We start from the raw sequence: 19217 nt of genomic DNA on the forward strand, positions 1-19217 counted from the left end.
CTAAAACTGCCTATGGTGACAGTTTGATGAAAATGAATAATACTGTTAAATTATGTTGTTTGTTGCATTTAAACAAAAGGAACTTGTATGTGTCTTTTAAAAAAACAACCAAAAACTAATTGTTTCCAAATTTTTGACAGATATTTATAGTTCATCATGGCAAACTCATCACACACCACATTCCCTTTTAGTGTACTTCTTCCTTAAAACGAGGTGCAGTGCTCTATGTACAAGAGATTGACAATACCGCGACAGAACTATTAGTTATTTTGCAAAAGAGCAGCACCATTGAAACTTCCACACATTGGCTGGCACATTTGGAGAACCCAATTATTCATCAAAGTACACAGCCTTAGCATGCATCCTTTATCATAAAAATCAGATAAAATAACCCTTTCTTTTGTGTATATTACAGTGCACACCAACATAATAAAAGGTTCCTAATGAAAAACTCATAGTAAGAATAGTGCACAATTTACAAATCTTGTGCAACTCATAGCTTATTTTTAACAACTGCTGAACCTTCTCAAGAATAGGGAATGATGGAGGAATCCAAGAGATTAGTCTTAGCACCGCATTCTGCAAGGATTTTTCTTTTTTTGTGCTCTAAGGTATAGGTGTTTATACTGACCATTGTTTTTGATAATTAAAACCCTCAACCCCCCAGGCTTTAGGATTTCCTCATTCACAGACATTGTTTAAATAAATGACTCCAACAGCTATTAAGCTTTAATCCATATGCCCATAATATTAATTCAAATGTGCAAACATTGACAAATAATGCATACAGTACGTTTATGCAAAATGGAATAACACCCATGCACATTTATTTTGATTTTTACACCCCCCACTAATGGATAAGAAAAAAACACAAACGCATTTTATATTTTAAGGCTTTCGTAATTACTAAAGTGTTTATGGCAGTGTTATTACTCTTAATTTGGGTCTTTAAATATCTAATTATTGGAAAACTAAATGAAAGTCAGTCATGGGTAATCAACCAAATATTAGCGAGACTTCAGCAGAGGTCAGTAAAGAGACACTGAGAAACCTTTGTCCTAATATCAGTAAAGATTAAACATGCTATGCTCATTGTGTGCTTTTCTTTAAAAAAAAAAAAAAAAAAGTGTTCTACAGGACTGTTAGATAGTGCTGATCCCTTTTGGGTCCTATATCAACACAATTACTCATAATTAAATTAGGCACAAGGATGAATTCCCAGGAAATCCAAAAATTAAGATAATGAGTGCTATGGTCCTCCATCATTCCCATGAGACTTTGCACATCTCAGAGTTAGCAGGGACAAAGACACTAGCCAACATTTATATATATATATATATATATATATATATATATATATATATATATATATATATATATATATATATATATATATATATTGGTGGCACACGTCCACATAACAAGGGCCCCATTGCAGGACTGCTTATTTTTGACATAGTTCTCCATTTCTGTAATAATATTCTCTTCATTTGTGAAAATAAATGATATATTTTCTCTGTTTAGACCATTTTAGATCTTGGAAATACTCTAATAACTTGGCTGAATAAATGAAGAAAATAAGCACCCACATGGAGAGAGGTGAAGCAGTGTGTGTGTTCATGTGTGAATATGTGTGTGTTTGTGTATGTTTGTGTGTGTACGTGTGTATGTAAAAGAGAGAGAGATGAGGGGTGCCTTTATAGGGAGGACTCATACTGGAGCAGCTCATAGAGGAGAGGCCCATCCCTGTACCTGATGCCCACTGCATTGGGGCTGATGTACTGAAGGATATTTATAGTCCGCCGCAAACGACGGTCTACAAAGTGTGCGTCCCAGGCTGGGTATCGCTTCCTGGGCATGTCAATCTTAATCAGGGGCCCCTCAGGGTGTATAAGCCGACCTGCTGCATCAGTGGGCTCTGTAGACCTCACCTGGAATACAGGCAAGCAGGTATCTGTGGCAGCTTCCTCGGCTTCTTCGTATTCCCCTGAAGCCATGCCCCGAGTGGGGGTGGCCTGAGAGCCACGAGGCCCTGGGGTCGGGGCCATAGGCTCAGCCTCTGGGGGCAGGGGGAGGCCCCAGAGGAGCTCAGCGCAGCAGGAGCTTGCCAGGACCCTCAGCCTGGGACCCATTGGATGCAAAACCCCATAGTAGAGGACCATGCAGGCCACTCCTGAGGCAAAGCACAGGAAGACACCGCAGAACACAGACGCAGCATACGAGTCAGTAGTGATGGGGTCTCTGTAGACATACCACAAGACAGTCAGGATAGTGTTCTCCACTAACACCAGCGAGTAATAGGCTACCATTCGGTATCGAGTCCTGCCTTCCTTCACGCTGAACCAACAGAAGACGTAGACCACACCAACGACCATGTTGAAGAGCACCTCTTCCCACTTGGACATGCAGAAGTCGGTGCCACCATGAATCACCCAGAAGGCCATAGCACACCAGTGTAGCACCACAAAAATGCCGAAGTAGAGATGGAAAACCGAGGCAAAGAGGGCAAAGGACAGTGCCCTTGAGGAAATGGTGAAGAAGCGCCACAGAAGATGCACCACAGCTCCACGGTAGCTCATGCTCTTTTGGTCATCGCGAGAGTCACGCAGAAGCTTATGGTAGGAGGCCAGCACCCAGGAGAGAGACAAGAGAGAGGCAACAGCTGACACGCCTGCAGTGAGGGTGGGGAGGATTGACAGAAGGAAGACAAATAGGCAGAAAGGATCAAACTGACCATACATGATTTGTTGTGTACAGCATTCTGAATATTGGTCAAAGGTGATGTTTTTTTTTTTCGAAACAAAAAGTTAAAATGATAACATAAGGAATGATCTATAATAATAGCTAAAAAGTTTTAAAATAATGTTAAGAAAACTAAAAAGATCTAGTCTAATTACTTATTCAGTGTGACAGTGCATGCTAGAACAAAATGCAATAAATATAAAACATAAAGAAAATGACTTCTAAACACTTTTCAATTTAGTATACATGTCTCTAATTACTTATATACTTAATCCTAGATATGTTTTCTAACACTTACCTCTTTCTTTTTCTATGTATCTTTTTTTAAACCATAGCCAAGTTTACTATTCATCCTGCTCAGTGTTCTTCAGGATATTCATAGAGACTTCTGCGTTGCTGTGAGTGCACTTATCTGCTCAGCTGAAGGTTTGTCCCCACAAATTCTGGATACTCAAAAGTGTTAAATGTAACAGTTCTTAGACTGTTTCGACTCAGACAGAAGTCAGTCATATATTTTTTTATAGAAAAGGATGAATGAATATAAAATTTTTAACGGATTGATGCAACACAAAATCATGAGATCCAGGGAGTAATACACTTGTCTGGCCTCAAAAGCAGAATTGTCTCTCATGCATTCCGCTTAGTATGAGCATGAAAAATTCAAAAGTAAATCTAACCTAATTTCTAATCACAAAGATTTTATATGCAATGTGTATAATAAGGTAGTCATTTTGAACAGCAAATCAAAACAATTTTAAGCAAACATTGCATCAGAAACCTCTATAATGTACAACAATAGTATTTTCAGTGGTTTGCAACTATACAAAAAAGAATAAAAAAAACTTTCTATAAACTTACTATCATTCTGAAGTTTTCATAAATAATTACACAAAAATATTAAAAATCCTTAATGTTTTCAAAGCACAGAAGCAGTTTAACTGTAACACAATGCAGAAACGTCAGCAGTCCTAGCACTGAGCCTTGGGGCATTCCTTACACTGCAGCGTCTCAGCGCGGTTCTTCTGGATCATTATGCAGAGCTGGAGCACTAACTGTGGGGCGCTTTCCAAAAAGGTCTCGAGGAGACGAAGCATGTTCACATCAGCATACTCGTACATCATGGCCCAATAGAAACGCCGATGATTTTCCTTTTGCCTCCGACTCTGTATGCCGAGGTACATGGTCCGGATATACCTGAAGAATGCAGATGCACAAAGGGAAAAGAAAGGAGGGATAGTCTGAAAATGGAGGAAACAACAGGGAAATCACAGCAATCATAAATATGTGGTAATATGTTGAAACGAAAGAAAGAAAGAAAGAAAGAAAGAAAGAAAGAAAGAAAGAAAGAAAGAAAGAAAGAAAGAAAGAAAGAAAGAAAGAAAGAAAGAAAGAAATTCAGTGTGTGATCACACTTGGCCATAAAAAACATTCTGATTCTAATTATCAATCACTGAATGCATTCGGGAACTGAGCAACATTCTGTAAAGAAAGAAGGAAAGAATCTCTTAATATTCTGTATGTAAAAATATGTACATACATTTTGCAGATGCACACAAACACAGAGCAGTCACTCGATTATACATTGCATAATCGAGTGACTGCTCTGTGTTTGTGTGCATCTGCAAAATGTATGTATATATTTTTAGTTTGATTAAAATCTAAATCAGCCATTAGTAATATGTACAGTTATAGACTGAAATAAGATTACTGTATTTGCGCATACAGAGTGAGGTTTCAGTGCATCCTGCCAACACACAAATGCCCAGTAGGAGGCAGGTGTCTGTCTAAGCAGGCGAGGAGACATAGGGTACCATGTAATTAACCATCTGGAATTAATAGTTTGAAATCAGATATGAGATGTGGATATCTGGGAAATATTAACTTCTGAGGAACCATTACAGAAAAATACATGACAGTGACTGTGGATAAATATACTTGTGATGTAAAAATGTAATTAACTCATTTCCATGAATGCAATGTATGTATCCTGAGACAGGTGGAGAAAAGCAAATGATACTAAATATTTCGGATGATGAGGTCAAGGTGATGTGAATGGCATTCACAGGATACCTGCTTACCGAAGCTAAAAGCCTCCAAAATATATATCTGTGGTGCATCTGTAGCACCACTAGAGGGTACATTTCACTACTTTGCAAGATTTGCTGAATGTGATACAGAGTCCAATGCTGTTTGTCTGGCGATTATGATGATCTCAGTATTCCTCTTGGAATTCCACTACAAAGCAAACAGCATGAGTGAGAATTCATTTTAACATGTCAAATAGTCTAATAATAAAATGATATAATTCAGTGAAGGCCAATGCTAATAAAAAGATTGCTATCTTCTGAGCCTTCACACTCTGTAGTGAGTTAGTGGAAAATCCTTCCTTCCAGATGTGAGAAACTGGCTATTTACAGACTGAGGCATCAGCTTTTGTTAATTTTGGGGCTGCCCCAAGTTTGGATTTTGAAAGGCATGTGTGAATGAGAAGAACAGTTGGGGAAAAAAGTCTACAATTGTTCACAGTTAAAATTTTTAGCTTGGATCCAATTTAGCTGGTTCACATTTGCAGTGAAGCCAGTTAGGATAATACATTATCCTTTTAGTACTGCATTATTATTCATTAAATATCCATGTGAAGCCAATCTCAGGAACTCTTGATAGGGCTGGAATTGCATGTGGAGACTTGTAACATGTACCTATAAAAGCACATCCAGGCAGGTTAAATGATTCTTATGTTATCCTGGGATTATATCATGCCACCCACCTCTCTCTTTTTGTACTGCTCACAGGTCAAATAGGCTTATGATACATGCATGTTATTATTTTTATAATTATAGTTAACATAAAGATCATTAAGATGCTTGAAATTAATGTGTGATTTTTAGCTTGAAGTGCTGCTGCAGCAGCCAACAACCTTGCAGTTATGTGGCCGTAACTGAGCCATCTGCTCTTAGGCACTTGCTGTTTACACACTAACTAACAGCAATGTTTACTGTTTAGCCTATGTGATGTTGAACACTTTAAAAAACTATTCTGCATAAATTATAATTTGCGCACTTTAACATTTATCCCAGATATTTTGGAGCTTCCAACCTATGGTGACTAATCAAGTAATGGAAGTCTTTTTTTACCCAAAAATTCTGCAATCAGTAAAGTTACAGCTTACAGATTTAACAGTACACCTATTATTTATTGAGTATATTGGGCCCAGAAAACACTTAGCAGAGGATTTATATTATGTTAATAATGCTAATATTACATGCATTACATTTTTTTTGCTATAACACACAACTACAATATGGCCAAAATGTATATCTTATCAAGAATAATTTCAAAAAAGACCACCCAGGCAACTCATTTACATTCCTGTCTATTGCATCTGCTCCATAGAACATATTCACAGAAGAAGCATCGAGATTCTTGCCCTAATAGACCCCTTTTATTATTGCTTGTTGCAATTAAAATCTTTGAAAACTAGGTGTAATAATAACTCTAATTATTTGAGCTAAATAGGGCAGTGAGCATGTTTTCTCACTTGCCCCTATGGGCGAACTGTATATTTGTCTAAAAACATGTAAGACTGAGGCCTAAGCAGGAATCAGCTTATTTGTGTAATTACACATAGTACACTATGAAAAAATTCGATTTTTTTTATTATATATATATATATATATATATATATATATATATATATATATATATATATATATATATATATATATATATATATATATATATATATAAGCATTCAGCTGAAAATTACAGGTTTTACTGGGAATTCTTTCCCATTTTTTCTAGCATATCAGATGTTTATCAACATGACAAATTGGTACTATAAAGTGCAAAGGAGAAGTTGATAATTACAATACTGTTTAAATATTTGTATTCAATAATTAAAAAATAAAAAAAATTAATTGATACTTTCAATAAAAAAAAGGAGCAGTGGATTGAATAATTTTCTATGGTCCCTTTTTTTTTTTTTTTTTTTTTTTCAAAAAACTGCATCTTGTATATGGTATGAAAAACATTATGTCCTTGAATCTTTTCAGGTCTTTTTTTAACTGACTTGAATTATTTATCTTGACTCTTGAATTTTTATATTTAGAAATTCATCATTGGAACATATTTTAAATGAAACGTAATCACTTCCTGCCACTCGACACTCAGATGTGGCTAATTGGAGCCATAATCATCTTTGTGTTTGTGGCGGAGCGTAATGGCTGCAATCGGAGCTGGTAATTATGAAGGGGAGCAAGGAACATTTGGTGGCAAACATCAGTAACAACGGTAACAAAAAGGCTTCATTGTGGGCTCCAGTAAAGCACGTTATCTTTAGGAGAGTTACTCAGTACATTAAAACTGAAAGCAAAAAACACGAAGGCCTCTCTTTTTTGTTTAATATTCTGCCACTTGAAATTCTCCCATTTACCCTGTGCTTGCACTTGGAGTGCTCTTTAGTTTGACTCAAAGCACTGTAAAGTAAGAGAAAGCCTGCTCGCATACCAGTGCCTGTAGTGCTGGGAAATCTCCGCTGGAACAGAAGAGCCTGGTCCATGATAATGATGTGAGGCCAGTCAAGCGAAGACAATAACTTGGAAACGGACAGAAATAGCCTGGCCTTCACTATTCCCGAAGGGAAGAAAACGCTGTAGTTCACATTTTTGTTTAAGCCTTAGTGTTCATATGAGTCAATACGAGAATATTCCTCAGGGTTAGCGCCATATGGTGAGTTTATGTAGTCTTATTATGTTGCTTTCTAACATGTTTGTGTAGTGCATGTTTCCTATAACAGCATGGATCTGATAATAGTGCAAGCTGCGAGACAAATCACATTGATTGCATTTATGTGCTCGTTCTAATACATTATCTGTTCTATAGTTCATTCACTGTAATAAGGCTCCACATAATCTAAAACTATTAAATGGATTTAAAATCATATTGTTGAAATTGTATTTAGAAAATGTATTAGAATTTGATTATAGGATAATAAATCATAAATAGGAACTTATAAGTTTCCAAGATGTTCTACAACTAGAATTAAATAAAATGTTAGAAAGTTTCATTTGCTGAAAAGTTCTTCTCTGGGCAAATCAATTGAAGTGATGTTTTACAAGGTGGTTAATGCAATGCAGGTATTTATTTATAGTGAGCAAACAATCCTTAATAATACAAAGAAAGCTAAAGAAATAAAGCATCGAAGAAACCAGAGCATGTAGACAAAAATGGCAGATAACAACTACAAGCATGGGTGAGACCAATAGTGCAATGAAAGTGATATTATATACACTAATTATACACCAATTAACTCAAAACAGGAATTAAGCGACACTCTGAGTGCTGGGATCAGGTGTGATGTGTAGTGGATAATATGTACTGTAGTTCAGGGCTATAATCGTGACAGAGTGGTTGCACTTGGTTAGACCCAAAGTAAGCCATTTTAAGACATTTTAACCGCAAATAGTCTGATGTGGATGCCAAACATTTTTTTACATGACAGTTATATCTTTAAAAGACACGGGGAGCTTAGCCATGCAAGTCCATTTATACAAGCTGTTCCAGTGACGGTGTATTATACATTTAAAATCGCATATGCCACATGCAAACTTTCATTTCCTGAAATTTTTTTTTTTTTCATTTTTCAGGAAAATGTGCCTTATTTTATTTTTACTATTAGATTACTATTTAGTAGTCATTAATTGTTATGTGGGAGAGCAACTGATGAGCTGAAACAGAAACAGCCACATTCATTGCAAAAAAAAAAATAATTCTCACAGCTGCATCTCTGTGTCTTTTATCAGACATCGGTCGCTAAATAGTATAGACTATTTTCAAAATAAATATTTTAGGCAACAGTTCTTTCTGGAACATAAGTTATATTTTCGAAATATATCTTCAATATATCTAGCATATAAAAAATATAATTCCGTGACTCTTTTGCCTTCTTCTGTACACATGTTCTTCATTTAAAAATACACAGAAACATAATATTCAGAATTCAGTACAAAGCATGGCAACAGTCAACAAGATAAAAGAGGGCAAATGAATGCGCAAATGGGATAAATAATAAAATTCAATTACTAGCTTTGCATGGGAGGCGGGTATTTTTCCATACATGTTATTGAAGTGAAAGATCTATAACTCTTGTGAAACATAAATTTGGGAGCATTAATATTAACACACACATGTCTGCACACTGACAAGCATGTACAACAGGTCCTTCTGTCAGATTTGAGTGTGCAGTCAGTCTGAAGCTCCTCACTGACTCTTGTTGCAGCGCTCTGGCCTGAAACATGGATCCCATGAATTATTCGTGGTGAGATCATAGCATTTGCACATGCCTCGTTAGCTACCCTGCACTTGGCATACTTGGCCCGGCCATCTATAAGTGCTCGGCCTGTCTGTGCTGCTGATCCAACCCGGATCCTGCCGCACCCATGCTTTAATGACTAATGATTCAAGGTCTGTAGTGCATTGTTTCTGCTTAATTAACTCCTACTTGAAAACCAGGCATTGTCTCTAAGAGGAATTAAAGTATAAAAAAGGGGGAGGTGATTAAAGATTAGAGTAAAAAAGTGTGCAGGAACTAACTATTAAAAAGACAGACAGGTGCAGCGGATGTTTTTGCACTCGGGGGCGGCTGTTATAATACAGCCTAGCAGGGCCAAGACTCTTTGGTCTTTTCAGAATATTCATAGACATGAATATCAGATATAATTTTAGGACCAAGTGCAACCAAGTCAAGTCAAGTCAAGTTTATTTGTATAGCGCTTTTCACAACAGACATTGTCTCAAAGCAGCTTTACAGAAAACAACAGTGAAGGTGAATGGTGTGCGTTTGTCCCTGATGAGCAGCCGTGGCGACAGTGGCAAGGAAAAACTCCCTTAGATGATATGAGGAAGAAACCTTGAGAGGAACCAGACTCAAAGGGGAACCCATCCTCATATGGGTGACATCAAAAGTTTGGTCATAAATCTTTCAACAATACAGAACAATTTGTGATCATCATAGATCCAGCATCAGCTTCTCCATGCCAGGGCCTTTAAACACTCGGCATCTACTTCTCCATGATCATCCATAGGGCCATAATCTTCACGAGGGGGGACGTGACTGGAGCTGGCCAAACCTCAGGAAGCCTCGGGATGGGGAGAGAAAGAGAAGCAGTGGAGAGGAATTAGCGTAGCTGCTGTTCATGATATTAACAGCACAAGTTGATAATGTGCATGTGATCAGATGTTCTGGAGCACAAGGTTGTGATGTGATGTGCGTGATGTGTGTTATGTGTAGGCTTTGCTAAAAAGATATGTTTTTAATCTACACTTAAACTGGGAGAGTGTATCTGAACCCCGAACACTGTCAGGAAGACTATTCCAGAGTTTAGGAGCTAAATGTGAAAATGCTCTACCGCCTTTAGTGGACTTTGCTATTCTAGGAACTACTAGAAGCCCAGAGTTTTGAGATCTCAGGGAGCGTGGCGGATTGTAGCGTGTTAAGAGACTGGATAGATACATGGGAGCCAAACCATTTAGTGCTTTATAAGTGAGTAGCAGTAGTTTGTAGTCTATTCGAAACTTAATAGGAAGCCAATGTAGGGACGATAAGATAGGGGTTATATGATCGTATTTTCTTGACCTAGTAAGAACTCTTGCTGCGGCATTCTGAACTAACTGAAGCTTGTTTATTAATGATGCAGGACATCCACCTAGTAATGCATTACAGTAGTCTATTCTAGAGGTCATAAACGCATGGACGAGCTTCTCTGCATCAGATATAGATAACATATTTCTTAGCTTAGAAATATTTCTAAGGTGAAAGAAGGCTGTTTTTGTAACTTGATTGATGTGATTTTTAAAAGATAAGTTGCTGTCTAAAATAACTCCCAGGTCTTTTACCGTTGAACTAGTAGTTACAGAACAACCGTCTAAATGCAGGCTGAGATGCTGGAGCTTCTGTGTACTATTTTTTGGGCCGATGAGCAAAATCTCCGTTTTATCAGGATTTAATAGCAGAAAGTTATGGGTCATCCAATCTCTTATTTCTTCAACACACTCAGTTATGCGAGCTAATTGAGCTGTATCGCCTGGTTTGGATGAAATATATAGCTGGGTATCATCAGCATAACAATGGAAGCTAATTCCATGCCTTCTAATAATATTTCCTAATGGAAGCATGTATATTGTAAAAAGCAGGGGTCCCAGAACTGACCCTTGTGGCACGCCATAATTTACTAGCATTATCCTGGATAGCTCTCCATTTAAATCTACGAAATGGTAACGATTGGACAGGTAGGATTTAAACCAGCTTAATGCCTGTCCCTGAATACCGATGTAATTCTGTAAGCGATCGAGGAGAAGATCATGATCTATAGTGTCGAACGCAGCACTAAGATCTAGTAAAACTAATAGGGAGATGTAGCCTTGGTCTGAAGCTAAAAACAGGTCGTTAGTGATTTTAACTAGAGCAGTTTCTGTGCTATGATGGGGCCTAAAACCTGACTGAAACTCTTCAAAGATATTGTTCTCCTGCAAGTGGTTACATAACTGGGCAGCGACAATCTTTTCTAAAATCTTAGACATAAATGGGAGATTTGAAATTGGTCTGTAATTCGATAGCGTGTTTGGATCCAGATTAGGTTTTTTTTTGAGGGGCTTAATAACTGCTAACTTGAGGGATTTAGGGACATGACCTAACGATAGTGAGGAGTTAATAATATTTAAAAGAGGCTCACCAGCTGTATATAACACTTCCTTCAGTAGTTTAGTGGGAATTGGATCTAACTGACATGTTGTTGATTTAGCTTTCATAATAGCATCATACAGCTCTTCCTGTCCTATACATGTAAAACAGTGTAGTTGTGGGGTTGTAAGTACGATTGTGTCAGGAGATGCTGTCAGAGGTTGAACTGCCACAATTGTTTTTCGAATGTTATCTATTTTTTCAGTGAAGAAATTCATAAAGTCTTCACTACTAAACTGTGATGGAACACATTTTTCAGATCCCTGATTTGTTGTTAATTTAGCGACTGTACTGAAAAGGAACCTGGGATTGTTTTTGTTATTTTCTATGAGTTTGCTCAGGTGTTTAGCTCTAGCAGCTTTTAGCGCCTGTCTGTAGCTAAGCATACTGTCTTTATACGCAATTCTAAATACCTCCAATTTAGTTTTCCTCCATTTTCTCTCCAGATTACGTGTTGTTCTCTTTAGGGCATGCGTATGACTATTATACCAAGGTGCAGTTGCTTGTTCTCGAACCTTTTTTAACCGGATGGGGGCAACAGTGTCTAAAGTGCTAGTGAGGATAAGGTCTATGTTGTTCGCCATCTCATCAAGATGATCAGCATTTATGGGTTTAATGTGAAACTGAGATAAATCAGGCAGGTTATTTATGAATCTGTCCTTAGTGGTTGGAATAATAGTCCTACCAAGTCGATACCGTGGTGAAACACGGTTAATCTGCTCTACCGGTAGTGTGTACAGTAGGAGATAATGGTCTGTGATGTCATCATTCTGAGGTAAAATATTTATATCAGTGACGTCTGCTCCGTGGGATATTATTAAGTCTAGTGTGTGGTTAAAACGGTGGGTTGGTCTGGTGACGTTTTGTTTAACTCCAAAAGAGTTTAGTAAATCGACAAATGATAATCCTAGGGCATCGTTTTCATCATCTACATGAATATTAAAATCTCCTACAAGCAGCACTTTATCAAAGCTGATCAGGAGGTCTGAGAGAAAACAAGCAAACTCATGAAGAAAATCAGCGTAGGGTCCTCCTAACCACCTCTAATGGTCATTAGAAAAACACACAGACTTGGATGAAATAGCAATTCTGGGATGGATGAATGGACGGACGGACAGACAGACAAACAGACAGACAGACAGATAGATAGACTTACTTTTACAAAATAATGTTCATAATAATATAATCCCCCCCCCCCATATTCAACAGAAGAAACCCCAAGATGAAAATATATAAAATAAGTACAAATTACACACAAAACAACGTTTTTCGTTTGAATTGCAGTTTCTATTTATCCTGCGTGATATTCAGGGGAAACACAAACTTGGTATTACCAAATTTCAACACTTAAACAATAATAAAAAGTAAATAAAATAAAAGACCCTGTCATACAGTGCATTGTTAATTTCTAATAATTTCATGTCAATATATTAAAAGATCTGCTACATGCAATCATTGGTCACAATGAAAACAATGTGACTATTATAAATTGTGAGCACTACAGACACAAGCAGACATACTGACTGTGTGATGCTGTTTTGAAACGATCAGCAGCTATTGGAGGAACCCTTGTTGCATGCTACAGAAGGCATCTTGGCTGTCTTTAATACAGACTCTTGTGTGTGTATTAGGAGAAAAGGTCTGTTAAGTTGTGGTGAAGGTTGAGAGGGTAAAAGGTCTGCATCTCTGAATGTGATTTTGTTTGTGTAACTGATGAGAGGGGTGTGTGTTTGTGAAGCAGGATTCATATGACTCATTCAGTGAGTCACTCGATGAAGTTGAGAGGGAACATTGCTGAGACTGTCAATGAGATCTGCTACACTACCTGCTGTGAAAGCTCCAATTCCAGACCACCTTTTGTGTCTCTTTACCTTCTCGTCTCTCCTGACTTTGTGCCTGTGTTCTGGTTCTCCCTCATTATACAGAATATGTTTGGCACTCTGAGTCGGAAGTATTTATAGCTGCGATCCTATTCACTGTGAGGAAAGGGGAAAAAAAAACATACAAAAGCTTCGGAATTCAATTTGGGCTTTCATGAAAGTCTGACAGCGGCAGATTTAAAAGCTTCCAGTCCTCCCAAGAGAAAGCTAGAAAATGCCTCATTTTAAGACAGTTTGGGTTTAAACACTTCCCACTGGGACACAAAAGCCTTTCTATGTATCAATGAAATAATATTTATGGCAGGTGACACAATGATTCAAATAAGCTTGAGAAGACCCCTTAACGGCACTTTGCTGTCAAATAAAGTGCAGTTTCATCAAGTGCTATGTTCTAAACAGCCACTTTAATAGGAACACCTGTACACCCGCTCAATGCTAAAATTATTCTACAAGCCATTTTGCAAATGCAAAGTTCCAAATGATGCATAGGACTATATTTTTTACCATAATTGTGTGATTGTATATTTATTTATTTATCTATTTAATGCAATGTTATGTCTGGACTTCAGACAGCGTCCATTGTGCATACCTATAACGTGCATGTGTGTTCAAATGTTCCTGTATATCTCTTACTTACACAATATGTAAAGCCCTGTTCACTTTTAAGGAATGTAAAATCACTTGGCTGCTGATCACTGCTGTGTGTCTGAATTCTGTCTCACCTGTTACTCCCCTTTACGTAACACATATTTAAAAAAAAATATGTTCAGTGTGGATGTGTTTGTTTGTCTGTGTACAATAATGGAGAACTGGATAAGGCTTATTTAGGTGCTCTGTCCTATTCACTCTTTTTTTTTGTCTGTCTCAGTTGTTCCCCCACCATGCCGAGCACTTTTACCGTATGTAAAATTAGCCGGAGTTGAAAAAATTCTGTCACAAAGCTCCCATTATAACTGTCAGTGTAGACGAATTTCAGATATTGTCTCCATATGTGTTGATAACCGTGACTTTATCACTTACTGTGTCTCCATTCTGTCTAGTGTATACACAGCTCCTCAAAGGTGTTACTGGCAGTAAACAACGTCCTGTGTCAAATACCAACTAATGCACCATTGTAATTGAGGAATCAGCACAAGTGCCTCTCATGGTGAGGGCTCAAATAATTAACACTACTAAAATCTCTCTGGGATGTATTGGCTATTTTCAGACACATATGTTAGTGTTGGTCTTTGCTTAAACTAATCTTCAATCTAAATTCAATACTGATGCAATAAATAGAGCTGGGCCTTATACCAGCAAATCCAAGAAATCTGGATTTTATTTGCAAACAAAAGCCTGACTCCCTTCAATGTGTGTTTGTGTCTGTTTCTCACAGTCTCACAGCTCATAGTCATCAGTGGAACTCTGAGTCTCTCACACTCTGCCTGGCTCCACACAGCCACATTTTGTCACTATTAGCAACCGCCCACTCATGGGGGCAGCAGGGCTGCTGATCACATGACCATGAGCTCACCGTGAGATGGAGGAGGAGGGAGGTGGCAGTGACGAAAGCACAACTGCTTCCTTCTGGTAGTGCAAGCTTCAGCCATGCAGTCATCTGTGACCTCCCATTTACTGTCACCTGGACTGCCATTTTAGGCTGATTAATGAGTTTACATCAAGGGTTGGGAGAAGAGAATCAAACCATGGCATCATGTCCAGTATGGAGTTGTGCTTACTTTCCTAATGAGGATAGATTACCTCGCCATTATGAAGAAAACTGTCTCAAGAACTTATCCGAATTGAGTATGCTGAACTGTCCTTGTGTGCCTTTGTCCTTGTGTCCCAGTTCCTTATAAGAAATTCTCAGCTACAAAAGCATTTAACATGCTACTTTATCACAGTCAGAATATGCACATGCACAGCACTGGTGCCCCGGGGTTGTAAATAGCAGCAAATTGGGTAGAAACGTTGTCCTTTTGAATGCGTTCTCTAGCCAAAATGCACTGGCTTTGGCTCTACCAGGCAATGATTTCCTGTAAATAGATTTCCAGCTCTCCTGTGGCTGGATACATATGAGTAGTAGATTATCACTGTGATCAGGGACCTGTTAACTGGTCCATTTATCTCCACCACACAGAGCACACATGGCCTTACTGTACATGGCCAAGTTTCCCATGTTATCCTTTCTTGCTACTGTAGGTATTCCTTGCATTGTTAATTAAAATAATGTTTTGCAATTGTGTTTTGTAGTTTTTATTATTTTGATACCACAAGAAACTACTAAGAAAACTCTATTTTTTATGCTTACTTAATTGATTGGTATAGTCATGGTCTCATCCAAGAGTTTGTGTTGTCTTTTCTTTTAGATGAAACCTTTGACAAGAGGGAATTCTTACTTCTTAGCTTAGCTTCATAGCTAGTGTTCAGCACAAATTAAGCCAAGTGTTAGAAGTAAAGGCTTAGGTTCTCTGGTGGTCTAGCGGCTAAGAATCCCATGCTTTTATTGCTGTGGCATGGGTTTAATTCCTGGGCAGGGAACCAATTGAGCCACTGGGGGTTTTCACAAGCCAGTGCACTCTCAGTGCTAGTTAAAAAAGGGGAAGGTTACATTAGGAAGGGCATCCAACATAAAAATGTGTGCCAAATCAAAATATGTTCTATTAAGACAACGATGCAAATAATTACAAAATTATTACTGTTATATACTTAATCATTATATACTGGGCACTGGGCCCTGGGCCACTTCTGAGTAGAAAGTGTAACATATTTCATCTGACATTGATGTCATATTATGACATCCGGTTTGCTGTCATAACATAAAAGAGTCGATGATTAACCATATCATATCTCTATCAGAATGACTTAAGCAGAAGTGTAGTGATAATATAGTCCAATTGTGGGTTACCGCGTGATAAATTGTGAAGACCTTGTATATCCTAATGCCTGCTAATAAACAAAATCTAATATTGTGTAAAATTGAACCATACCCTAACAGGTATTAAAATCATCAACTAAAAAGTTTTGTAGGTAATTTGGAGGTTTTCATTGGCTAAACAAAAAAAGGCAAGAGATTTGCTAGCTGTTATGATTTTGGGCAACAATCACAGAATAAAGCAAAAAAAAAAAAAAAAAAAAACTTGACAGCAACTATTGATTTTAAACAGAAAGTAAGAGAGTGGGGAATTTCCACTGTATGGAAGATGATGAGATGCTTTATCATTCCTTTGGAGAATGACGGCTCACATCAAGCAAACAAGAGGCTTGACTAAGCCAGGATGAAAAGACAGCTTGACCTAGTTGCCTTTCAGATGGTTGCTAGCTTTCGAAACTGACCCAACTACAGTGCAGGATAGGGACATCAGGAATATTTTCTTTATTAATTTTTTGTTACAAAGAACTGATTCCTGGTGTTTGTGCTTTTTTGATGCAGTCAGTGGCAGCACACAAGCAATACCTTTTCTGTTTCAAAGCACCCAAACTTTGCAGTGTGCTTGCTGGTGTCTGCATTTATAAGTGGGTAATTTGTCATTGTACAGTAAATAGCCTGGGTTCACTGCTGTGTTCTGCACAAAGGCCTATGCTACTTTTATTTTCCAAAAGGACTTTTTCCCTTTACATATCAGTTGACAAGGAAGCAGCTGTGCACCCTTTCCTGCATTAAAAGGAAAATAAAGCCTAGACTTATGAGATAGTGTGATGAGTAGAAGTGTAATGTTCCAGCCTTGAGACAAGTTAAGGAAGCTCAAGAACTATAGACTGCTGCAATCACAGAAAAAGAAAGACAGCCTGAATGATGATCTGGGCAAGAGAGCAAGCATGAGGAGTGTGGGGGAAAAAGCGAGTTAGACCACAAAAAGAATAGAAGAACCCAGGAGGTAAACTAATCACCAAACAAGCAAGCCAATTTTCTGGCTCTGTGCCTCCACCTCCCCCCCCTTTTCTCCTCCTGTCTCTGGGGCTCTTTTGCTATTCCACTCACATACTCTGTCTCTACGTCTCTCCCCCGCTCCATCTATCAGACCATACCATTTCACGTCCACCCCCGCCTCTCTCTTTTCAAGCCTTGCTGGACTATATCCGCTATGCTTCTTCAGGGTAAGAGGAGGGAATGAGTGACAGAGGTAAATTAGGATGAGAGAGGAAGAGGTCTAGTAGAGATGAATATGAATATAGACTGTCTTTAACCCTTACTAAACAGCTGCACGTAAAGGAAAACCGTATGATTGCGGTGAGAGAAAAGCAGCTGCTGCCTCATCATGCAGAGCTCTCACAGGAGGAGTACTAAGAGAACGTTTGATCGCGCATCTGTAATGTTTGAAGCCATGTTGATAGTGTTTCGTGCTCTCCAGGTGCCTGTGGGCGCCCGCCTCACAGCTTAGTGGCGCCTTTCTGATGATGATAGATGTGAGCACACCTCTGAACATCTGCATAGGGGATTTCTCCATCCAAAATTCATAAAATCAGTTCAGTTTTATATATTCTGTCTGCTCTGCTCTGCTCTGAAAAACCACGATTAATGGACATTCATAGAAAAATACAAGCATACAAGCTTGTATAAACAAACAATTTCTGTAAACCCCCTACACACCCCCACACACATTGTTTTACTGTTTCATACATCTTCACTCCTGTGAGAGTTTACAGCTATTTACAGAATCCTGTAAAGTAACGTTACATTTATCGCAACCTCCGGCAAAAGTGTTTGTGGTGCTGTGGGGCATTGTTGTTTTTTTATATGCCTCTGGCTCCCGGTTTCCATAGTCAGCATTCATCATCATTCACTCCATGGGCCATGTTGCCAGTTATAGGCATGTACTGTCATATGGCAGATTCATGGTGCCAGACGAACAGTACTCTGACCTGAGGCCGTCTCTCAACACTAAGCATAATCATACTGTGTCTCACGTCACTTTGATCTAGTGCCACTGATCTAGTGAAGTCAGGAAAAGTAGATCGTTTGGCCGAGAAATTATCACCATAAAAGCAAACAAACAACAAAATCCATCTTTCAGGTTCTTTTAGAAAACCGAAAGGAGAACATTTTTTAAAAGAATAAATGAAAGAATGAACGAAAAGGTTTTTTTTTTTTTTTTTTTTTTTTTTTTACAAACACAACATTAACAAAGCCTCTGTGAAGCTGTGAGAGAGATGCAATAATGACTTGCAACATTTTTGAATGATCTACAATAATAAAAATAAAAAAACAGTAATTTCTCTGAATTTGTGTCATTTCTGTTATGCTTTTTTCATACTGTAAATTGCACATGTTTTTCCTCTTTATGTGAGAATTCACAATAGAGAATCCAGGTCATAGCTTAGGGCATATTCAGAATAAGTACCTAAGGGTTTTTTTTTGCCTCCAATATTCATGCATAACCATATTTAGCCTTGTATTCTGGAGGTCTGAAATTTGTTTTCCTGTTGAAATGCTTTAACATTACTAAAAAGTTTAAAATTGTTTTAATAGATAGCTAATATATTTGTACAAATATTTGCTACAATTTTATATCTTTAAAATTCTAAATTTAACACTACAGCAATACAACACAGCAGACTATAAAATAGCTCTTGTTTTTAACAATATCAAATAGAATTTGTCTAATATTTTGTTTTGCCAGCAGCAGGCAGCATGAGGCACAACTGAAAATAAAATAATTTATTATTTTCTTTTTTCTTATTTGGTGTACTGATGAAGTAAATTGTAAACTTTAGTAAAACTAAAGTGAATTAAAATGCCTGTAAAAATGATATACCAAATTGCAGTCATGTGGGAAGGATGTACTTGGCCTAGCCTTCATTATGTTATTTTTAGGTTTAGAGTTAACGAATATTTTGGGTAATTGTGCTATGCTGCGAAAAAATAAAACCTGTGCACA

The 19217-nt window shown here is 37.8% G+C and overlaps 1 protein-coding gene across 1 annotated transcript in view; it reads right to left on the reverse strand.

Annotated features, from left to right (window-relative positions):
- Positions 1–1418: 1418 nt before the first annotated feature.
- xkr6b (XK, Kell blood group complex subunit-related family, member 6b) overlaps positions 1419–19217 on the reverse strand; it is a gene marked incomplete at its 5' end in the record, with an annotated part of 43349 nt that continues 25550 nt past the window's right edge. The window contains 2 exons of the mRNA XM_083561970.1: positions 1419–2671; positions 3740–3936. Coding sequence (XP_083418096.1) covers positions 1698–2671; positions 3740–3936 — 1171 coding nt within the window. The 3' untranslated portion in view covers positions 1419–1697. The remainder of the gene's footprint in view (positions 2672–3739; positions 3937–19217) is intronic.

Source organism: Silurus aristotelis (assembly GCF_946808225.1).
Source record: "Silurus aristotelis genome assembly, chromosome: 15".
Taxonomy (NCBI): Eukaryota; Metazoa; Chordata; class Actinopteri; order Siluriformes; family Siluridae; genus Silurus; species Silurus aristotelis.